The sequence below is a fragment of the Clytia hemisphaerica genome, unplaced genomic scaffold (assembly GCF_902728285.1).
Source record: "Clytia hemisphaerica strain Z4C2 unplaced genomic scaffold, Clytia hemisphaerica genome assembly, whole genome shotgun sequence".
Taxonomy (NCBI): Eukaryota; Metazoa; Cnidaria; class Hydrozoa; order Leptothecata; family Clytiidae; genus Clytia; species Clytia hemisphaerica.
This window is the reverse complement of record NW_027104187.1, coordinates 103,257-125,610: the sequence shown is the minus strand read 5'-3', so window position 1 is coordinate 125,610 and position 22,354 is coordinate 103,257. Positions and strand designations below refer to the sequence as shown.

Below are 22,354 nucleotides of genomic sequence, written 5' to 3'. Positions count from 1 at the left end.
TTTTAGAAAACTATGAGAAATTGCCTAAAATTTGAGCTATAGATGAAAGAATTTGAGCCAAGCTAACCTTAAAAACTAATCTGAAGATCAATTTCCCAAGAAAAAGATCTACGGGGGAGATGGAACCCACCTAGATCCGCGCACCGCCGGATAGGCTTTTTCCCCGGAAAGTTTGCCGGACCTCAAACACTGACCCATTTACATATGCAGAATTATTTTTACTTTAGCGTATAAACAATAGTTTCCTAGTGTGACTAACTGTTTAAACATGCTTAAAATCTAGGTACTTCCACTAACTTCCTGGCTTTATGTTATGTTATACAGTTTTTGTTTTTGATTTCCTAGTGTGACTGACTGATGCTGGACAGTTATTTTGCTAAAAATTAGAGATTTAAAAGCCACATTTTGCTAGTTAGAATGTCTTGTTGCGATATACAACCTTCCCATAAAGGCCATAATTCAAATTTCTGAGAAATGGCCTGGATTTGTGCTCCACCATTGTGTACAAAATAGTTTGGGAGGTAAACTAAGGCGTTTTTGCCTGCAAGGGGTTAGGAAAAGTGGGTCTTTAGCTTCTAACTTTTGATAGCAATCATTTTTGGCAAACAGTTTTCAGCAGGGTGTTACATCATGGATAGAAAAAACAAACTAAAATTTGAGAGGATTTTGATTGACAGAACTTAAGAAAAGGTTTAAAAAAACCCAAATTTCCCAAAGGAAACTAAGGCAGAATATCTTTGTTTACCTCCAGAGACTAAATAATGCACGTTCATTTGTTTCAGGAAAGATGTATTTTAAACTCCAGCATCAAAACAATGATAAGAAAAATTAATGCACACTTAAGATAATTATATATGCATTTAATTATTCAACATGACATCTATACTAGCAAAAGGTGTACCCATTCTTTTAAAGAATCAATCATTTGTATTGGAACAGATTGGAAAGGAAGGAAGGATAAACTTGAAGTTCAATTCAATGCAAAAAGATTGATTCTTTAACTGTTCATAGAACTCAAGAAAACTCACTTCAAAGAGAAGGACTTTTTTCTGGGACGCCCGGTAGTAAATCTGATAATTAAATTAGTATACGTTGCAGTATTCAATATAAGAAAATGTTTGGAGGTAAGAAAGACACCAAATCTGACTTCTTGAAGAGTGCAAAAATCGAAAGACAGCAACGACAGGATTCTAAGAAGAAAGAAGTTGCCATTGTGAAAATACAGGTAACGCTTTCAACTGACATTGTTCCTTTTCAAAAAATTTGGGTACTGGACTGTACTGGAGACTAACTTTCTTTGACATTTTTCACATTGTTATCTAAAGTGGAAACACTGAACAACTGATTTCGATTTTTACCATACAATCAACGTCAAAATTTTAGTAGCTTTTAATGTCTTTTTACTAATTTAAAGTTTGAGCAAGAATTTCAATTTCAGTACTTTCAGAATTTTTTGATTTGGGAGGGGTTTAGTGACCTCCGTGCTATATTCCCAGCCTTATGGAACATTTTTGAGCTTTTGAATCTAAAAGGTCTAGAACCTTTCTTTTCAGAAGTGAGTGAATTTGAGCACTTAAAAATTATTTTTGGTTTGTAAAATATTGCAGAGAATTGTTGTCAAATATTATCACTTTCATTTTATAGTTATTTCATTTTAGTGAAAAAAGCAAGAACCCAGATAACCCAGTAATTTTTAAAAATATCAAATGAAATAGAGTAGAAATGCTGACAGACATTGCCCTCACCCAAAATATATTTTTTGATGAAATACCAAGAAGAGAACACAACATTTTGGACAATGACTCCTAATTTTACATCACTTTGCCATGTATTTTTACTTAAAACGTTTTGATGGGAGAAGAAGCTACAATCACCCTCGAAATTTATTGAGATTTTAGTGTATTTTAACGTTTTTCAGAATTTAAAGTTCAGGCGAGAATTGCTATTTTAGCACTTCCACTTTCTTCCATTGAATATTTTGATTTTAGAGGGGTTTGGTGGCTTCTAGGCTATATTCCAAGCCTCATTCGAGCAAATTTGAGCTTTCAAATCCTGAGATCCTAAGGTCCTAAGTCTTAAGTCTCATGTTAATACTTAGAGTTAAAACTCTACTTTCCAACTGTAGTTTAAGGCACTTAAAAATCAATTGTGGTGTTCAAAATTACACGGGGAACTCCCCTTTGTCTCAAATATTTAGCGGATGATTGTATCTTGCAACAAAATGTTATGATTTTCTTTATAAAGTTTTTGTTATTGTTTTTTATAGGCTCTTGTGAGAATGTTCTTGGAACAAAGAAGATTTTGCAGAAACATTAGGTATATAATCAATTTGCATAAAAAAGAGAAAATAAAGAAAACATTCTTTGTATGCCAATTTTGATTATGCTGAAGTAAAAGATTTTTACTGACACTGTCTTGTTTTGTATTCATTTCAAAAAAGAAATTGACTAACTTTCTTTTTTTAGATCAGATTTCGATTCTTGCATAAATGATACATCCAATCAATTGATAACAGGTACGCTATTTGCTTTGAATGCTATCAGCAGTTTTCTTAAGGATTGTCATTAGAATAAAGTTTGTAAGCTTTCAAGTGTCATTTTTTATAATTTCTGTACAAGTATTATGAAATGTAAGTTTTAAAATGGGAAAAAGCCAAATCAACCTTTTTATTTTGGTAACCCTAATCAAAATTGTCAGACTGGATTGTCGTACAGCCCTTTTTATAGTTAAAATTAATGTTTATCTTTTTCCAGCATTACAGCTCTTCAAGCAAGGCAGAAGGCTTCTGTTGATTTACAAATCTCCAAAAGATGAACAAGTAAATTAAACTGATTAGCATTTTTCAAACATTTCGTACTATATACATCAGAAGAAGCCTGCTTTAAGTATTTCAGCATAGATGCGGAAATAGCTTTATGATAATCAATTAACAAGATAGAAAAATATAAAAAGGCTAGTCTTTTTTTATTATTTAATAAATAACCTTAGTTGGGAATAGGCTGAAAATTTGGACAAATGAAATTTGAATTTTTAATACACTTTTGTATATGTATTGGGGATGTTTAAGTTGAGTGTTAGTGGTTGGTAAATACCAAAATGCCAAAATCTGAAAATTTTCAAGTTTTCAAACCTTTAATTCGACATATGAATTTATTCTAATATTCAAAGATACTCATTCAAAAAACATGCATACATTCGAAAGGCTGTCAAGCTGTAATATCACTTTGTTTATGTTGCTTTTGTTTGGTTTATAGAGATTATTGACACTTTGCAGATCGATTGTTGTCAATCTTGAGGCTGGTAAAGAACCTAAGGTAAGTAAGATATCTCTTCCCATTTCGATTTTATTTATCATTAATTTAAGTGTTGCTTCAAAGGTGTTTTACCAATTGAAGGAACATGATGCACCATTTTTTGTATTATTTAAATACATTTTTACAACATTGATATACCCAGGTCAATTATCTTTGACTTTTTTAAATATTTTTTAAAAAAGGTGAAATTTGTTAACTTTAAGTCTTATACAGGATGATTGTAACAACATGGAACTACAAGAGTACTACAAAGCAAATTTGCTAAAAAACCTTGTAATTTGATATGTACAGTAATGTACAGGATTTACTCTGATCAATTGGGCAAGTGTAAATGTAAACTTTCTAAATACATCACTTATCTATTGCATTCCAGTATTGGTACATGTCATTATTGTTGATGAAAGATTGTACTGCAGTTTGGATCAAACATTTGAAAGAGCTCCTTTTAAAATGTTCCTTAAAGCTGCAAAGTCTCAAGGTATTCATCAATATACAGTGTCTCAGTGAAGTATATAAAGAGGCTTTTATGTCTCGAAATTCACCAAAATTTGTGCTAATTTGCTGTGTAAAATCCATTTTCCATCTCAGACGAAAAACCTTGCTTTGACCTCTGAATATATACATCAGAAAATCTAGTCTTTGCTCAATTTTTCAGCTTGGCTATTGCAACTTGTTTTGTCATTTTAATTCTTTGAAAATATTGTCACTTATTACACTAATCTCAATTTTATTTACTTTTATTCACAGGCATATTCAATAAGCTCTGGAAGTAAAGAAGCATCAATTTACTTGAGTATGGTGAGAAAAATTATTTTTGTTATCAATTCTCTTGCTTTGTCCACAATTAGTTTTGTTTTCTTCAAAATGTTTAATAATATTCACAAATGCAACAGAGGTTTTACAGTAATTCTATGTCAAACAAAATAACACCATCAAGAGTTTAACAAGTATTCGACTCACACATATATACATCAATACATCAATACTCTGAGTGAATTCTGCATTATTTCTTTGAAAATTTATTTTCTATTTATAGCTTGTGATATTTACTGACTGTTCAAATTGGAAAATATTATTAATGAAAGGAGGTTTGGAATATATTGTTTTATAATAACAAGCTAACGACCTTACTATTGATAATCAGAAAAGTGTCACTTATTTTAGTTTCCCAATCTCATCTCTGACAGATTTTCATTTCATTTAAAGCTCAACCAACAGGAAGAATTTTTCATTTTTCGTTTTCACCTTATAAGTTTTCATTGTGTCTTACAAATCATATATATAAACTATTCTACCGTGTATGTTCAAATTCTATTCTAAATTATTTACCTTTTACTTAACTTGCAGGTGAAAACATTAAGCCAATCATGCAACAATTATGTAATTCGGTTGTAACAGAGTTAACCAGCAAAGGCTTACTGATTTCACTTAAGGTAAACAAAATTTAATTGTCTTCGGATAAAAAACCTTAAGTCCATTCACTTTAATTGTGCAATAACTTTTGTTTTACTTGCTATTTTTCAACCAATTTCTCAATAATAACATATTATATAACTTTAAAAAGATCATAGAGCCCTATTATTTTTGTGAAAAACAATTTCAAAAAATAGAAGGTAAGACAAGAATTGGCGCAATTAAAGCGAATGAAGTCGAGAACTTGACACATTATCATAATTAATTTTAGTATTTGTTTTAAGCACTCCCATACACTGACATACAACGTTGTTTCAACGATTATCGAACGTTCACAATGTCCATATAATGTTAGATGAACGTTGAAACAACGTTGTGTGTTAGTTGCACTACAGTTATCACCAAAAAAAATCAGTTGGATCAAAATTATTAAAAAAATAGCTTTAAAAACTCCCACAAGTATTATTTGAGTTTTTCTTAAGAAACATCACTATGAACCAAACCAAATAATTACACCACATGCACAACACAATTATTAAAAATCTTTCCTGTTCTATGATTACTCCATCAAATTATTGGTGGTAGATTTATTTATAATCTGTTTTGTCGAAATTTGCTCGCAAATTGTTAGCATGTCATGTAAAAAGCTTGAACAATTTTATTCTTTACTTTAAAGGAATATTTGCATCAAGGTTTGAATCGTATTGAGATCAGTTTAAACAAATTATCAATCACTGCTGTCACAAAGCTGATTTTGAGGTCAATTTTTATTCCTTCATTTCTTTCATTATAATGTAATTGAAAACTCAAACTCAAACTCAGATTAAGTAACTTAGAATTCCAGGTGAAAAACTTTTTTATCTTAGATTCCACAGAAATTAATCTCGTCGCAAGTTTGTTCCCTTCAGGTAATAATTGTTTCTTTCAGATGCTTCCAATCAATGGCACAAAACATTGCAACTCATTTGATTTTTGTCAAATCATTTTTAACCTTACCAGCTTACATCTACCATGCTCAACGATTATCTACAGAGGTTTGTTTATAATTAGTATGTTGAATTTAAAGGAAAATAGTTTTAATTTTCCTCTTCAATGGTCCTGAAAAACCTCAAAATATTTATTTCAATTTTTTTACTTAGATTTCGTACTATAAAACTAGTCGTCTTTTTTTTATTTCAATGATACATCAGTGAAATAATTTCTAATTCGCCTGGCCTGGTCTAAAATTGTTAAAGTAAAACGGGTTGATTTTCTCAAGCTTGAATTTCAAGCTTTCAGTTTTGATAATTTTATTGTCCCCAAATTTTTTTGTAGCCTGGATTAGCTGGAAATTGTGCCAAAATATAAATGTTTCCAAAAAAGTGGAAAATGTTTTTTGCACCAAAAATACTATTTAAAGAAATTTGATTGGATTTGATTGTGCAAGTCAGCAATTCTGTGCAGTATTCGTGAAAAAAAGGCAAACATTCGAAAATCATTTTGATTAAAGTATTTTCTTTCAAAATTTTAGGCTTTAGATCTTTTGTTGTCATATGACGTTTTTGGGAAGTCATTCAATGTCTTACATGACTATCAAGCTATGGCTTCTATACATGAGTCGGCTGGAATCAATGAAACTCTCTGTATTATTGGTAAGTTTCATTGAATATTCCTGGCTCCATGAAATTTTTTTCCCCTTACAGTAGGGGGCCATCCCTTAGGATCCATGACATCTTTCATGGGACTCCAACCGCATGTCGTTAGTTCGAAAGTAGTTTTTACAACTTTTCTGAGAGCGAATTAGGTCTGGCAAAGGTTTTTAAGGGCCAAAAACAGGGAAAGGGCTTTTTTGACCCACTAAAAAAATGTCTTAAGAGAGATTTTCTCAAATAGCGGCATATCATATACCAGTGGAAATATATTTCTTAACAGATTGACTTTTTATACATGTGGGAAAGTTCTTTTGAAGTGACAAAGATATGCTCTCAATCCGTTCTTTTATGTTTTAGGCAATCTTGCATCTCTTTGTTCGATATGTGATACAGTAAGTCCTGTTTTTAGCTAAAGATATTGATTATAAATTACAAATGACATCAAAACAACATCAAGATTGCTGACCTGATTTCTTTTGTCTCATTTTAGAAATTTTCGCAGTTGAAAGATAAAGTGAAGGTATCAAACTGATTTGTCTATATTCTCAACCACTCTGAAATGAAAGATTTTTCATGATTTTCTAAATAGTCCTTTTTACAATAGAAACATTTATCTTGGGCTTGATGAAAATGTTTGATAGAGTAACTTTATAAAGTACTAAGGTCTGGTTTAGTCGGCCCACTTTTAGCCCTGTCTATTCTAATTGCAAATTAAAGAGGGCATAAAGCGGGCTGTCTAAAGTCGATGCATAGCCCTCTTTTGACGTCAATGCAATGTCTTCTTTCAAACCTTTCCAAGCAAAGATTTTAACAACCAACTTTGTGCCCTCTTTCTGCCTACTCTAACAATTAGAATAGGCAGGGCAGAAAGTCGGCCGTCTAAACTAGAGCTAAGGTAATTCAAAAGATGCAACGAAAATCATATTCAGAAATAAGCCACTTAGAATAAGAATATTTTTCAGCAAAAAAACAATATACCTTTATTATCGGGAAGAAGGGTTATTTCCCATTCCAAGGGGTTTTTTTGAAAAGTGTGAAATTGCAATAATCCAGACTGATCCCTATACCAATCAATATTAAGTTTACCCTTTGTTTTACTGTGTTTTCAGTTTCATTGAAACATCGTACTTTTCAAGGAAAAATACTTTTCTTGATTGTCAGAATCTTTCCTTAGCAAAGTAGTATTTGTATTTTCATGTAGATTGTACTGATTAGTCTGGTGAAACATTGCAAAACATTCGTTGGACGTCACCATGGTAACACACAATGGAACTCCATATTTGGTTGGTGCTCTTCAGCTCATAAAACAAGGTTTGTATCCTGAATTTCTCTTGCTTGTTCATTTGTTTGTATCTCGGAAAGTAAATCTTTAAATTAAAGTCTTAACAAATGTTTCACTGTTGGCAGCGGTATGTGAAGGATTTTTATTTAGTCACATCTTTTCTCTTTCATAGGTTCTTATTTTTCTTTTCACGACTCTGCTGGGAAATGAAGGATCTAACTTTGTCATTTTGCAGAGAGACCTGGATAAGTTTTTTTGTGCATTTTATGTGATTTCATTTTAAAGATCGTATCATGAATCTGAAGAATTTTTTTGTAAGCTTCATGTTTAGCAAGAACTTACTTATTAAATCTTCAATAGTAACACAAAAGCAAACATATGCCAATTTAGTTTTAAAAGGGATGATTATTTCGTCTTTTTTAAGGTCTATTCAAGATTCAAGTTACCATATTCTGAGTCAATTACAGTTGCTATGGAAACAGCCCTTGGTTGGATATTTCTTTGAGAGTTTACCAACATTGAGTGAATCAGAAGCGGTCATCACTTCTGGTGGGGATGGATCAGATTCAAAAGGTATTTTTTGTGATATCTGAATTTTGACAACTTTTTATTTCTGAAGATGCTTGGAAAATACCAGTTTTAGTTGGAACTCTATTTCTTCAAACTTTAGTCCAAGAAGGAATATCTCCTTTTTAAAGCAAGGGCTTGTCCACACATGACACGAAAATTCTGATTTCCTTCTTTGTACCAGAAAGCTTAGATTGAAAGGTGCACTTAATCTAATTTTTTATCCAGAACTACTTCTTCAATAGTAATCGTTTACTTACCCTAAATATCTAACCCACTGATTCTCAACATTTTACTTCCAGGTGGAATCCTTCGTCGTGCATTGATGAAAACGTTCAAGAGGAACAGTGGTAGCCTGGTGGACCTGAATGAGCCTGTAGTTATTGATATATGCATGACTTGTGATTTATATCAAACGTTAACAACCACCTTCACTCAACTTAGGCTTGAAATTGTTGCAGGTACGCCTTTTTTCAGCGTGAGTAAAACCATACAGGCTCTCACAGACTCCCCCAGAAAAGAGTTAGGCGATATTTTAAGATTCCCTTGGCCTATACCATTGTAATAGTCTGGAGATCCATACTCTCTAACCAAAACTTACACCGCATAATAAAAAAAACCATTAGAAGCTACTCAGTGAGAGTATGGTATTTTTGATGACCCAGTGTGAATTTGTTTATATTTGGTTTGAATTTCGTGCCAAAAAAGCCGTTGATAAGGTTAGCCAATCAGATTTGCGCACTTCCAATCAAAACAATAATTTCAACAATTGTTTAACAGCCAATAAAATAGGATCCTGTATCTTCATTAATACTCGGCCTACCGCTGTCTTTCCTCTGTTTTTCCGTTGGTTCCGTTGAGTCGTTATATAAAATTTACTGTATCCCTATTCCTAGGTTAAACAGAGATGGAGAGATGTGCAAGGAGAGGAAACCTGGGATAAGTCCCTGTGTTCTCAGTCACACATCTCTCCATCAAATTTTAATTCTTGCCCTTAAGGGCAAGAGTGCAAAATTCATCAATAGAAATATCTAAGTTATCTAAGACCTGGTCGAGTAGAGTTCTCACAAGCCTTCCTCGTTTCGTATATTTATCATCATTAAAAGCCAGCTGTTTGATTGAACGTTCCACGTTCATTCGAATAACATGTGACATATAGTTCTTTTGTTGATCTCTTATGAAGAATTCTAACTCACGTGTCTGACAAATTTCGTTTAGACGTTGATTAGATATAATCAAACGATAATCATTTTCAGTCGGATTTACAAACTTTCGACCATTACGTATCATTCGCCGAAGAAAAGAACGATAACTAACATTCAATCTTTCAAATTCATTTTTCGTTAGGTTCCAGTTTTGACACGCGTACGTAAGCCGACTTCTCACAAAACTATTGAGGAAGTTCATTCGGGTGCAAAGGTTCATTCGTTGATTTTGAAGGAGGTTAGACATTTCGTTGAATTTAGCAGATGCTATTTGAATGCGATTATTGACTTCTGCATTTCCGGTATTAGGCTCGTCATGACTAATTATCGATCCAAGGTATGTGAAGTTGGTGACGTTTTTGATTGGTGTCTCGTCGAGTGAGATGATTGTGTTGTGATAGTGTTAGGGAGGGGACTTAAAAAAAGAAAATTAGAAAGAATTTAGTGGCATATGTACAAAAGCTGCCAAATTATATAAAAAGAAGAAAAAAATCAAAAATTTTGACCGGGGACCCTTTTCAGGGTCCCCCCGGGCCCCATTTCTGCGGGGTACTCAGCGCGACCCCGGACCAAAAATAGCCTAACACCAACTTTCTTAAAACATAGTCATGTGGCATATCAAATTATCAGAAATTCTATGCTGATTCCAAAAAACATTAGTAGTAGGGGTCAGAAATAAAGCTAAAAAAAGTTATGACCACATCTTGGACCAGATTTTGAGTAAATTGCATAATTCGCAAGAAATTCGAATAGAATCTTGATTATGACTAACATTTCATGTAGTTAGTAGTTAAACTTTGACAAAATTCTGGTTTATTGAATGTAACTGTTTTCATGATATGAAGACATTTTCAGGTTTATTTAAGTTTTCTTTAGAGAGAAGGATTATGAATGTGAAGCTGAGATACTTTGTATTGAACAAGAGCAAAATATGTGTCATCACAAGCAACTTTAAATACGAATGAAATGGAACGTTCCAGCAAGACGAACGATATGGAACGCTCTTGAACTTTTAGGAACTTTCTAAGAACGCTAGAGAACGTTCTTAAACATTCCTGGTCATTCCCTTTTATTTACAAGTTTAAGGATGTCAAAAAACGTTCGGAAGCGTTCCTGAACGTTCCATAACGTTCTCGAACGTTCTCAAACGTTCAATAACGTTCTTATTGAGTCAATATTAACCTTTAGACTCAAAAGATGGTTCGCGAGCGTTCCGGGACGTTCTCGAGCGTTCTGGAACGTTGTTGAACGTTCTGGAACGTTCAGAAACGTCCCTGAACGTTTTAGAACGATCGAGGACGTTCTGGAACGCTATGGAACGTTCGTGAACGTTCAGGAACGTCTCAAGAACGCTCCGTTTTATTTGTACTTCAAATCGCTTGTGATGATACATATATTTTATCAAGCCAGAAATTGCAAAGTAAAAAATCAAGGAATAAAAAGTTTTTCAATTGTAAAGAGCATCACAAACTGCCACATGAGTGGACAGAATGATTGTAAAGATAACCTTTGGATGTTCTTTACCAAATGCCAAGAAAGCGTTGAAATATCTATTCTCACCACTAAGATGGTCAATACAGGAAAGAATGAGAATTTTGAAAAAGCTGTTGAAAAGGGTGTTGTATTGCAATGGATTTTTTACAATGTTTATCCAAAGAACTATCGAACATCGGAGCACGATATTAAAACATTATTAAATAATTATGAATTATTGAAAAAAAGAAGCACTTCAAAAAAACAGATGATTTTAAGCAAATAGGTTAAAGAATTGTTTGACATTATTGGAAAGATTTCTCTTTGATTATTGAATAGTCCATTGCTAGGGCAAATTCTCTCCTAGGACTGACAGTGATATCCAATTCAATTCTTTGCAATTTTCGTTTAGGTATACAAGTTGAGTTCAATCCATAGACCATGATGGCACCTTTAAAGTTTAAATTTCATTTGAAAAGGCATTGTAGGGTACAGTCATTGATTGGTACTAAATTTAATTTAAAAGTTCAAAAGAAAGGGTAAGGCTACAAGAAACAACCTGGGTGTAAAAATGTGGCAAAATGACCGGACATTTTACAATAACCAAAAACAAATGCCAGTAGAAGGGTTTCGTACCAGTTTCACTGATAGACTCTCTCTTTTTTTAACTTTCCAATTCCCTGAGGATGCTCTTAAGACTTGCCACTGAGATACTGGTAGCTGATCTGGTGCCTTCAAAATATATTTTTAACCCATTTTGAACCCCCCCTTGAACTCAACCTCTTGCCATTCTGCCTCCTCATTCTGCATCCTGCAAATGTAAATTTTAAAGGTGCCATAAATCATGGTCTATGGATTAAACTCAACTTGTATACCTAAACAAAAATTACAAAAAATTGAATTGGATATCACTGTCAGTTCGGAGAGAATTTGCCCTAGCAATTGACTATTCAATAATCAAAAAGAAATCTTACCAATAATGTCAAACAATTCTTTAAGCTGTATTTCTCAAACTTAGGCCAGTAATCATCTGGTTTCTTCGAAGTGCTTCTTTTTTTCAATGATTCATAACTATTTATATATTATTTTAATTATTTATAAAATTGTAATAATAATCTTTTGATATCGTGCTCCACTGTTCAATAGTTCTTTGGATAAACACTGCAATAAATCCATTTCAATACAACACCCTTCTTGCAACAGTTTTTTCAAAATTCTTATTCTTTCCTGTATTGACCATCTTAGTGGCGAATAGATATTCCAACGCTTTCTTGGCATTTGATAGAACATCCAAAGGTTATCTTTCCAACATCTCAAAATTAACACAGGTATTACAATCTTTACATTTATCTGTCCACTCATGTGGCAGTTTGTGATGCTCTTTGCAATTGAAAACTTTTTATTTCTCTGTGTTTGTTTTGATTTTTTACTTGGCAATTTCTGGCTTGATAAAATATCTTTTGCTCTTGTTCGAAGTACCTCAGCTTCACCATCCTTGTCTACATTCATAATCCTTCTCTCCAAAAAAAAATTAAATAAACCTGAAAATGTCTTCATATCATGAAAACAGTTACATTCAATTATCCAGAATTATGCCAAAGTTTAACTACTAACTACATGATAGTTAGTCATAATCAAGATTCTATTCAAATTTCTTGCAAATTATGCAATTTACTCAAAATCTGGTCCAAGATATGGTCATAACTTTTTTTAGCTTTATTTCTGACCCTTACTACTAATGTTTTTTGGAATCAGCATAAAATTTCTGATAATTTGATATGCCACATGACTATGTTTTGAGAAAGCTGGTGTTAGGCTACTATTGGTCCGGGGTTGCGCTGGGTACCCCGCAGAAATGGGGCCCGGGGGGACCCTGAAAAGGGTCCCCGGTCAAAATTTTTGATTTTTTTCTTCTTTTTATATAATTTGGCAGCTTTTGTACATATGCCACCAATTGTTTTTTTCTAAGTCCCCTCCCTAATAGTGTTGTTCAAGAATTTTGTGATTCAGAACCATAGTTTCTGGTTTTGAGTTTGTTAACTAAAAGCCCAAAACTTTCGAAAACTTGGTTTATAGAAGTTCAGAACCAGATAAAAGACTTTCTTTGTCAGTAAAGAAAAGTACTAAATCATCCGCATACCCAATCCATGGGAGTTCCGCTTGTCCAAACGTTTGGATGTTTTTATTTCGTATTTGGTACCGCTGTGTTCGGGTGAGACTTTTCAAGTTGATGCGATATTTGTGCTTGAAAAAGTTGATATCATTTGATTTTTCTTTGAAGAGTCTCATGACAAAGTCAATATAGAGATTGAACAAGAAGGGACTTTCTGGTCCTCCTTGTCGGACACCAGATGAGGTTTGAAACGTTTTATTTGCATCTTCGTAAGTTAGACTTGTATTTTGATAAAGTTTATCAAGAATGTCGAACAGTGGGGTGATTGACGGTTATCGAATCGCAAACGAATCGATTCGAAAAGCCAGTCTCGAGGGATGTGGTCGAATGCTGCTATCAGGTCGACGAAAAGGAGAAAGAGGGGCTGTGCTGTCTTTTTCGATCAGTAATCTGTTGGATCCGTTTAATTGTGTATATTCCTTCAGTTGTTTCCCTATATTTCCGAAAACCATTCTGTTCGTCGCTTAGTTATAGCTCGTACCAAGGACAAAGTCGATCGAGAATTAAATTGATCAAGAGTTTACAAACGGTTGAGCCAATACTTATCCCACGATACTTTTTGGGGTCTTTTTTGGATCCTTTCTTTTTCCATATGGCTTGCAGACGGGAATTCCCCCATGCAGTCGGGACGTCAAGATTTTCCCAGAGATTGGAAGACATTCTGTGTATCACTTGAAGCATAACTGGACGATCGAGCCGTTTGATTAGAATAAGGTCAATATCGTTGAAAGCTCTATTGACTTTTAGTTTCGTAATTTGTTGACTTATCTCGTCAGTATCAGGGGGTTCACTTTTGATGTTTGTTGTGGCTGAAATTTGTCGAAGTTGTGTAACATAGTGGGGAAGATCATCATTCGATAGTTCGGTTGGCCTGTTTTGCCGTTTGGTAGGGTTGAAATGAGATTTGAAGTGATTGAAAAGACTTTGGGTTGGACAAGAAGCTTGAATATTTGAAAGAGTGCTACTTTGCTCTTTTGCCCGTTTGAAAAGTTTTTGTGGGTTACGATTAATTGCTAGCTGGTTCAATTTTTCAGATTCTGTTTTCAGATACTCTTAAGAAAACGTGCTCGTAATCTGATCTTTTTACGAAGTTTTTGAATATCTGCGGAATCAATGTTTTTTGCCATCAATTTGTCTTTTTGATGGTATAGATTATCTAATTTTTTCATCGTTGTGCCATGGGTGAATTATACGGTTTTTGGTCAGTTTCGGAATATTTGTTTCAGCAGCAGAATTTATGGAGTGGATAAAATGTCGATTTATAGTGTCATTATTTTCATACTCAAGATTTCTAGTGTTAATGTTGTCGATTGCAGTTTGTATAAACCATGAACATATAAACGACTGGACTTCTATCTTTTATTGTCTCTTTGAAGCGAGCTTCGTTGCCGCCTGTATTTCAAAATTGGTATAACAAATCCGACAATATTCCGTCATAATTTTATTTCTTTGAATTATTTAGGTAAAAGGATTGATCGAGCTTGAACAAAATAGCTTGCCAAAGTTGAGAGCCTGTTTCATAAGAAAATCGAAATTAGAATGTGACACTCTCTAAAATTATTAGACACTTTTAAGTCAAAATTTAGAAATATTAGTCGGAGTTTTGACAAGCTGACGATGATTTTGCCTCTGTTATCTTTGTTATGATACAGATAAACGACTTGAGAAGAGTAGAACAACAGAGACTTTTGTCGAAGTTTTGACGTTTTTAGCAAGGTATTCCCAAGTGGGCCAAGTGGTATATCATCAAAATCTATTGTTTCATTTTATGCTTTTAACGAGGCGGCAACGAAGCTAGCAGCCTTTTCTACAAAAAGACAAAATAACATTTTCAAATCGAGGTTTTCGTTTTTTCTCTTTTTGCTCCTTTTTCTGTAACGTGCAGCTTTGGTGCATGGCGTATTCAAGGTCGCGATAACTAAACGGTGATCACTGTCGAAATCATAGCTTCGGTGCACTCTGCAGTTACTAACGTACTGTCGAATCCAGCTGCAAGTGAGAATAAAGTCATATCCTTTTTGTGTTTTCCCATCGGGGGAATACCAGTTAACTCTGCGGCACTTTTGGTGAGTGAACCATGTGTTTAGGACGGATAGACGACAATTGTCGAAGAAGTTATAGAAGCGCTCCCCATTGTCATTGAATTCAAGGTTTTCTACTATTGAGTTTTCACGTAGTGGTGTGTTTGACCAACTGACCGATGTTGTTGCATTAAAGTCCCTGAGACATATAACTTCACGATTAGTTTCGGTATTAGTGACCAGAGTTCTTATTTTGCTGTATAATTTATCTTTTGAGGATTTCGGGTCTTCCTCTGTTTGAGCGTAACAACAAATAATTTTCAAATGACATCCGTAGAGGGTGATTTCTGCAACAATAATCCTTGAGTTAACATAAATAATATCGCTTACTTCAATTTTTGGGTTGACTTTCACGACTATTCCAACACATGGATTCGTTTTTGAGTGTATCCACTCCAGTATACTTCATATTTATTTATAAAGTCGTTTGTTTTGATAGGGATAGAAGCTGATAAACGTCTAACTTCCTGTAGGGCACAGATAGGGCACAGATATCTGCTTTATCGATTTCGCGAATAATTCGTTCAAGCTTTTGGTCTTCTCGTCCTGTACGTACGTTGATGGTTCCAAGTTTCTATTTATAGGTGTTTTGCATCGATTAGAATGTTCGACCAGGGTATATAAGGATGTGTTTGGTCAATTCCTCACCCAGAGACAATAATTCATCACATCACACTTTTCTTTGTTTTTGATAGTTGTTTGTTCAGTTTTTTTGTATCTAAAGAACAATGGTGACCGTGCCCGCAGGGGCATACAAGACCACCTTATACTCAAAATCAGGAGTGATTGGTATTTTTTTGTTTTTTAACATATATTTAGTGACCATGCCAACAGTTTTTTTTTCTGATAAACTTTAAGACTTTCGGCCAAAAAAGAAGCGCGTGTTTATAATCCTTCAACCCGCAAAACCATTTGAACATCTACGATAAATCTTTAGAGAGTGAGACCATAGATTCTGTTTTCGGCCATTTCTGACGTCATGCCCTGGGACAAAGAATATGGCTTACGTCATAACCTGTCAAAACACGACACCATTCGTTTTGATTTCGAGTAAACTCTACTCCTTATAAATTCTCTTTAACTTTAAACAAATCTACTGTTTTTATCTATTTACAAAACGAAAAGAAATGAGTTTTTGCTTAATGGAATAAATTTTACATCTGAGTAGATAATAATAATTTTTTCAAAAGTGACTAACGTATTCAACGTATTTGTAGGTCTAGTGGTTTATATGAGGACATGACAAAATCTTTAATTGAATCAATTTGAATTCATTCATATTTGAAATTCATATTTGGAGAAAAAATATTAATTTCTGATAACAAGAATTCTTAATTTTTGGCCCTTCAACCTTAAAACAGAACTTCCAATAAACATTTCTTGCCGACCTTATTTCAACGTCCATCTTACATTTTATGAACGTGCTAAACGTAAGATGAATGGTAAACCAACGTCGTACCCAGCTGAAGCCAATCAATCCAGCGCGTATTGTGCTAACGTCCTTTCCAACAGATATTTCTTAACAATCATTACTACTAACTCTCGATCGACCGTCGAACTTTCACATATTGCGTTTCTTCGGCCTCTCCTATGCCCTCCAACACCAATCCTTGATGGTGGACTGGGCTCCAACTGTTTCACGATGATTTTATTATTCAAAATATAAGTCAAAACGTGTGACAAAGACATTAAATCAGGGTGTTCGCCTTTCCGTGACTCTGCTCTATGTACTTCAAGGAGTTGATAGAAATTGGATATACCGCTGCTTAATCGACGATGTAGTCTTCCTCCTTGGTAATTTTTATCGGCTTCCATTTTAATTTTCACTTTCAGTTGCGGATTTGTGAGGCTTGTCTTAACAACGGTATACAAAATGGCGTTCTGCCAGTGTTTCTCTGTGAATAATTGACGGAAAAGTCTCTCCAGTTCATCTTTATCTTGAGTTTTTTGTGATGGGGTTGTATGTTCGCTTTGCGAACGAATCTTGGTCACTGCTTTCATCAATATGGGTGCGTTGTTTTCTTCTCAGTGTCACGTGGTGTCGTACCCAATCCTCTTACATGTTTTTTCATCTCTTTATTGGAGTCAATTTTGTCTGTTGCCACAGGTCGTAGGTGTTTTCATTATTTGCTATGTTTTGTAACTTTCTACGAAAGACAAAAATGAAATTAGAGTAAGCCTTTTGGATATGTACTTTGAGTTTGACAAAGTTAGTTTGTACAGTAAAGTTTCAATAACTAGAGCGTCGAAGAAGGAGCAACAGGTACTGTAATCGTTTAAATTAAGGAGAGTTCAAATGTTAAAGATGAATTATAGTTTAAGCTTCTGTTAAAGGACTGGCAATCCCGTTTAGGTTATGGATACATTTGATTTATGTCATGGAGGAAAAACCAATTTGAGTCGTTATTTTCTCCATGTGTGATTTATATCTACCTCAAAAAAGATATATTGTTAAGATTTATTTTTGTCCTATTTTCTCACCGTTTATTACTACAGCCCTTGCAACAACCTTTTCCCCACATACCGTACTCACTGCTAACAATTCAAAAGTCAGCTCATTAATCAAACGCGCCAAAATTGCAAAGTCTCGGATAGTGCTGTGGTGCGCAACCATTTTGAAAAGACAAATCCAAACTGGTACACATAATTCTAATCATTGGCTAGTCTTTCAAATTATGCGGACATTTTCATATTCAGCGGAAATGTTTCCATTTAATCGTTGAGCGAACTTTTGGATATCAGTAAAGCTTGGTACTCACTTAATGACAGAAGTGGCGTCTCACACTAGTCGCACACGCTTTAAAACTAAAAACTAAAACCACAAAGCAACAAAAAGCCACACAAACTATAGTCGGTGCACACCTTAGTCGCACGCGTTCAATATTAGATGCAGGTGTTCAATATTAAACGCACGTACTTAGTGAAAAAAAATCTTGTCTACCAATGTGGTGTCTTTGAACCTTAGTCGCATATATCAAAATTCTTTTATATGCGCGTCTAATATTAAACACCTGCGACTAACATTAGACGCAACATTAGATGCGTGCGACTAAACATTAGACGCGTGCGTGGTATTAGTGTTAAACACTACTTTTTTCAATAAGGTGTTTTTCAAACCTCTTATATGAAGAAAAACATATAAAAATCCCTGCAACTTGTAAAGGTTGTAACTTGATGTACTTTTTCTAATTTCTTCAAGATAACTTTCTCAATCTCGCCCGATTTTGATTTTCAATGAACGGTCTTACAGTATTACCTTATCTCTAAACTTTTATTTTCTTTTCCTCTTTTAAATTAGTAAGTCTATGTTTAACATTTGATTTTACTCGACTCTTCAAATTTCTAATCTCTGAACTGTAGTTTTTCTTAATAATTTACGTTCGACTTTTCCATTGGAATTCATTCTAAGTCTCGTCACTTACAAGTGAAAAATAAATCTTCAGCAAATAATTTCATAGCAAACTTTTCTCCTTCATTTTTGAAACATTTTTAATCTACAAAAACCTCCTACATGTTATAATACCTGTTACATTAGAAAAGGGACTTTTTTGTAATTAGGGGATTTATCCAAGAAAAAGAGGAATGTGGGGGAGGAATTTCGCTTGGAGGGAGGAAATTGTTTTAAATAATAAGGCCAAACATTACTTCTTTGTCGAGATGTTTTGTAGCTGTGTTATAACACTTATAAACACGGAAAAAGAATTTATAAAATAAACAAATTTTGAGGTCAACTGGACAATTTAGGCTTCCAGTTTCCTGGAATTGGGCGAAATTTGTCTAGGTATATAGTCCGTCCAGTTTGATTTGGATAATTATTAACGATTTTTCAGTACTAACCTTTTCTTTTCACCGTCAAACTCAACTTTTAAATAAAGTGCTTGTAAAAAAATAATTTTCCGGATGAAACTCGGGAAACATAAAACGGTCTTTGTAATTATTAGCTTAAATAACAGAAACATATATGTATGAATGAAAAAGTTATTTCGTTGACTACTGTTTTTCGATTTATCTTCACTCATCAGCTTGGTCCTACAATCATGGACAAAATATTTGAGACAAAGGGGATTTCCCGACGAAATTCTAAACACCACAAATGATTTTTAAGCGCCTTTGAACTACAGTTGGCAAGTAGAGTTTTAACTCTGAGTTTTAACATGAGACTTAAGACCTTAGGATCTCAGGTTTTAGAAGCTCAAATTTGCTCGACTAAGGCTTGGAATATAGCCTAGAAGCCACCGAACCCCTCTAAAATCGAAATATTCAATGAAAGAAATGGAAGTGCTAAAATAGCAATTCTCGCCCGAACTTTAAATTCTGAAAAACGTTAAAAAATACACTAAAATCTCAATATATTTCGACCATGATTGTAACTACACACTTTTTTAGAAGAACATTTCTATAAGAACAAAGAGGATCGAAAATGCCGAAAAATAAGAACTTTTAGCTGAGCCCTGAAAATTTTTAATTGGCAGAAATCTGGTAATAAGCCTAAAATAACTCTATATTGGACTAAAAGTAAGAATAGGTTAAGAACAATGAACATCAAAGAAAAAGAAAATCAAAAGTATTTTGTAGGGCTAAACTAAGAATTAGAAATAAACAAGCTCAATACAAGAAACACACAGAGTTTTAAATTTATTTCAAAATTCACACCACATTCAAAAAGTTGAAGATTTTAAAATTCATAAAAATTCTTCCCATATATTGACCAATAAATGATAACAAAACAATAAGAAGTAGTACCAACGAAACTTTTCTTGTACCAACCAACAAGACTTGATATCAAGATATCACATAGATGGGTCATTAGCAAGATAGTTGTTCATAAATGATTTAATGATCAATGATAATGACACGATAAGTATCATAATTAGCCCTCTTTATGAAGTTCCATACCTCTATATGTTTAATTACAAGAACTATTTCATACATTTTGCTTATATGGGACGCTGTGCCATCGTTGCTATATAAGCCCTGGTTGCTACACAGGCGGTTAAGGTTCTATTCCCACTCGCGGTTCACTTGGTAAGTGAATAAACCTTCGCCCGGGTCAGCTCATTCCATGTGAGAGAAAATGTGCTGACGGGGCGATCATTGAAAGCTACGGAGTAAGAGCTGATACGATAGTTTTATAATTTGGAGAGAAGCAGAGAATGCTCATCCAGTACTTTACTTGTTACTTAATTTGGGATGTTGTTGAACACGTATCTTGTTCTTTGAGCAAATTATAAGCCTTTTCGCTTGGAAATTCCTTTCACTTCAGATCATTTATTTCACTTCTTGTTCTTATAAGAAAACCTTGTTTCGTGCGCATGCAAAGAATCGATCTAATTCATCACTTAAGCTTACTTACAGAGACCAGTGGGAGATCAATAAAACCTCTTATTGACCCCTTTATACCTATCATTAGAGATGAATGTTTTTCGTTATTAAGAAGTGATCCCATTGTTTTGATACCTTCTTTTACGACTTCGTCTGGATATTCGTACGTCCGTACTTTTCCGGATAGTCTGCAAAGTATATCATCCAAACTAAAATAGAGTCTCTTTAACTCGAATGTCTGCTTGACTCGAACAAGTTTTCTCGTCCCTTCTGTTAACAATGCATAATAAACCTTACACCATATCTCGAAATTTCTTTAACTCGAACAAATTTGCGTTTTCCTTCCGTGTTCGAGTTACGGAGACTCCACTGCATTACATACTACTCGCTAAAATTAGATTTTTCTTATCCAAGAAAATAGGAAAAATCAGAATTGAAATATGAAATCAGCGTTATTTTTCCTTTTTCATTTTTCATAAAATTATCTTTCCGGCGACATATTACTTTTAATGATATCTTTTTCCATCAACAGCTTTATGTGTACGGGACTGGCATTTTTTTTGAAACAGACTTTTTATATACAGTTGACACTCTAATTCAACGTTCTATTATTCGAAAGGCTCCCTTATTCCATGAAATTTAAAGTCCCCATCAACCAGCGTCAACAAGAAACCCTCATAAATGACGCTCCCTTATTCGATGAAAATCCAATTCCCCTTGAATATCGAATTAGAGAGCGTCAACTGTAGGTTTAGTACAGCAAGATGCTTACTTAAATTCTCATTATTGACATATAATAAGCATGTCACGATATTAAAGAATGGATTTTTCTTTCTCGAAAAAATGTCACTCAATTTAAGAGCAATTAGTTAAGGCGGTTTTTTTATATTGCTTTCTCTGCCTCTTCATTGTAATTTCATTTTAGTTCCTAACCGTTTGAGTACCAGGTCCAATTTCTATAGTGCTTTAATTGATTCAGGGCTTTGATTTTCTTTCATGGAAATTAGTTAATGTAAAGTTTTCACTCAATGTTGTGTCTTGGAAGAATGTTTTCGATTTAAAGAGGGGCCCGAACTGTAAAGTTGCTTCATCAGTGGTTTACTAGCATGAATAGTTGTTCTTTGAAAATTCCCGATTTTGAATTCAAACTTTAAGGTGATTGGAGTTGATAATTTTTGGACGGTCGGTTTAGAAGGAGGGCCATCCTTCCTGTTCCGTAGGTTGGTAGTTGTTACAATCACTAATTGTATGAACATCCATATTGTAGAATTTCAAACGTAAAAAATATTACTATTGGTTTGGGATCAATCTCCACTCGATTGGTTACCATTAAGAGAATGCGTGAATTTCGAAAAAAAGTTGCGTGATTTCGTGAAGGTCCGCTGGGGGAGGGTGCTCTTACAAAAGTCATACGGAATTTTTATCAATTCTTTATACTCGACGGTATCGATCACTGTTTCTATGGTTGACTATATGAGAATTTGTGTTTTTCTGAGGAAGGAAGGGAAAGCGAAACGAACAAATTTCAATGGAATCATTCATCTAAATGACTTTCGTTGTTGCATAGCATACAGAGGTACTTCTCTGATTGTACTTTCCCGAACTTCTTCAATTTACTCATAATAAAGAGAGAGAGAAAGTGAACTTAAATGTTCTTGTTACTGACCGCTTGGTTTTGTTTTGCGGTGAACCTCATAACCCATCTTCCCACGAATATTGTACCATGTGTTTCTCACACCATCTCTCGCTAGGCGAATTTGCGTAAAATGTTTCGGTGTGTCTCCCCAGAGAGTTTCTCCTTCAAAGATTTTCATAATTTGGAAAAACCACAAACCACTTAAGACTACTACAAACTTCTTGGCTGTTATACAGCGTCTTGACCCTTCTACTAAC

At 34.0% G+C, this 22,354-nt stretch overlaps 1 protein-coding gene across 1 annotated transcript in view; it reads left to right on the top strand.

The window, feature by feature from the left end:
• Window positions 1–1,028: 1,028 nt before the first annotated feature.
• The window catches only part of LOC136814912 (ubiquitin-protein ligase E3B-like), a 31,096-nt gene continuing 9,770 nt past the window's right edge, over window positions 1,029–22,354 (top strand). Inside the window, exons 1-17 of the mRNA XM_067071335.1 lie at window positions 1,029–1,225; window positions 2,267–2,316; window positions 2,466–2,515; window positions 2,754–2,818; window positions 3,255–3,314; window positions 3,688–3,792; window positions 4,062–4,112; window positions 4,351–4,402; window positions 4,662–4,747; window positions 5,404–5,486; window positions 5,656–5,761; window positions 6,238–6,358; window positions 6,716–6,750; window positions 6,849–6,878; window positions 7,560–7,669; window positions 8,065–8,213; window positions 8,510–8,668. Of these exons, the coding sequence (XP_066927436.1) occupies window positions 1,115–1,225; window positions 2,267–2,316; window positions 2,466–2,515; window positions 2,754–2,818; window positions 3,255–3,314; window positions 3,688–3,792; window positions 4,062–4,112; window positions 4,351–4,402; window positions 4,662–4,747; window positions 5,404–5,486; window positions 5,656–5,761; window positions 6,238–6,358; window positions 6,716–6,750; window positions 6,849–6,878; window positions 7,560–7,669; window positions 8,065–8,213; window positions 8,510–8,668 (1,423 nt within the window). The 5' untranslated portion in view covers window positions 1,029–1,114. The remainder of the gene's footprint in view (window positions 1,226–2,266; window positions 2,317–2,465; window positions 2,516–2,753; window positions 2,819–3,254; window positions 3,315–3,687; window positions 3,793–4,061; window positions 4,113–4,350; window positions 4,403–4,661; window positions 4,748–5,403; window positions 5,487–5,655; window positions 5,762–6,237; window positions 6,359–6,715; window positions 6,751–6,848; window positions 6,879–7,559; window positions 7,670–8,064; window positions 8,214–8,509; window positions 8,669–22,354) is intronic.